Source organism: Corvus brachyrhynchos, unplaced genomic scaffold (genome assembly GCF_000691975.1).
Source record: "Corvus brachyrhynchos isolate BGI_N302 unplaced genomic scaffold, ASM69197v1 scaffold1025, whole genome shotgun sequence".
Classification (NCBI taxonomy): domain Eukaryota; kingdom Metazoa; phylum Chordata; class Aves; order Passeriformes; family Corvidae; genus Corvus; species Corvus brachyrhynchos.
In genome coordinates this window covers 36,113-36,872 of record NW_008237925.1, presented here as the reverse complement: position 1 = coordinate 36,872, position 760 = coordinate 36,113, and the positions used below count along the sequence as shown (strand labels likewise).

At 62.4% G+C, this 760-nt stretch overlaps 1 protein-coding gene across 1 annotated transcript in view; it reads left to right on the top strand.

The window, feature by feature from the left end:
- Positions 1-760, top strand: part of FIBP (FGF1 intracellular binding protein) — a 4,124-nt gene that overhangs the window by 2,171 nt on the left and 1,193 nt on the right. Inside the window, 1 exon segment of the mRNA XM_017733329.1 lies at positions 212-376. Coding sequence (XP_017588818.1) covers positions 212-376 — 165 coding nt within the window.

Sequence of the window (760 nt, the reverse complement as noted above, 5' to 3'; positions counted from 1 at the left end):
TTTTTTGTGTGGGAGGGAGGTGGGGGGCTCTGGGCGAGGAGATGCCTTGGGGACATCAAGGACACTCGGAGACCCCCCTGGTGACATCGGGAACCCCCCAGGCGTGACCTGGTGTTCTGGTGACCCCGAGGGACCCTGGTGACCACCAATGTTTCCATGACCCCAAGACGTCCCCAGCATCCCCAGTGTCTCTGTGACTGCGACACCTCCGTGGTGTCCCCAGTGTCCCCTTGTCCCCACGTGACCCCGGTATCCCCCTGTCCGCAGCACCCGAGGCAGCTGAGCCAGATGGGGACCTGCCCAAGTCTTTCCTGCAGGACCTGAAAGAGCTGAAGGTGCTGGTGACCGACAAGGACCTGCTGGACCAGCACAAGAGGTGACACCGCAGGATGGGGACACCCCAGGACAAGGACACCCCAAAAACGGGGACAGCAAAAACAGCCACACCCTGATAATGGGCACCCCAACTCTATGGGGCACCCCAAAAGCCGGCTCACTGCGAGCAGGGCCACCCCAGCAGTGGAGCCCCCTCAGACCCCTGGGGCCCCCAAAACTGGGCGGGTCCCCCGAATCTCCGGGTCCTGCAGAATTTCCTGGGATCCCCCAAACTTTCATCTCCCCAAACCCTTGGATCTCCCCAAACTTCTCCAGTTTGTGGGTGGGTGGCCCAGTGCCCCCCACAAAAATGCCATTTGTGCCCCAAATTCCTGGGTCCCCCCCCCAAACCTTGGGTCTTTCTTGGGGTGGGGGGGGGGGGGTG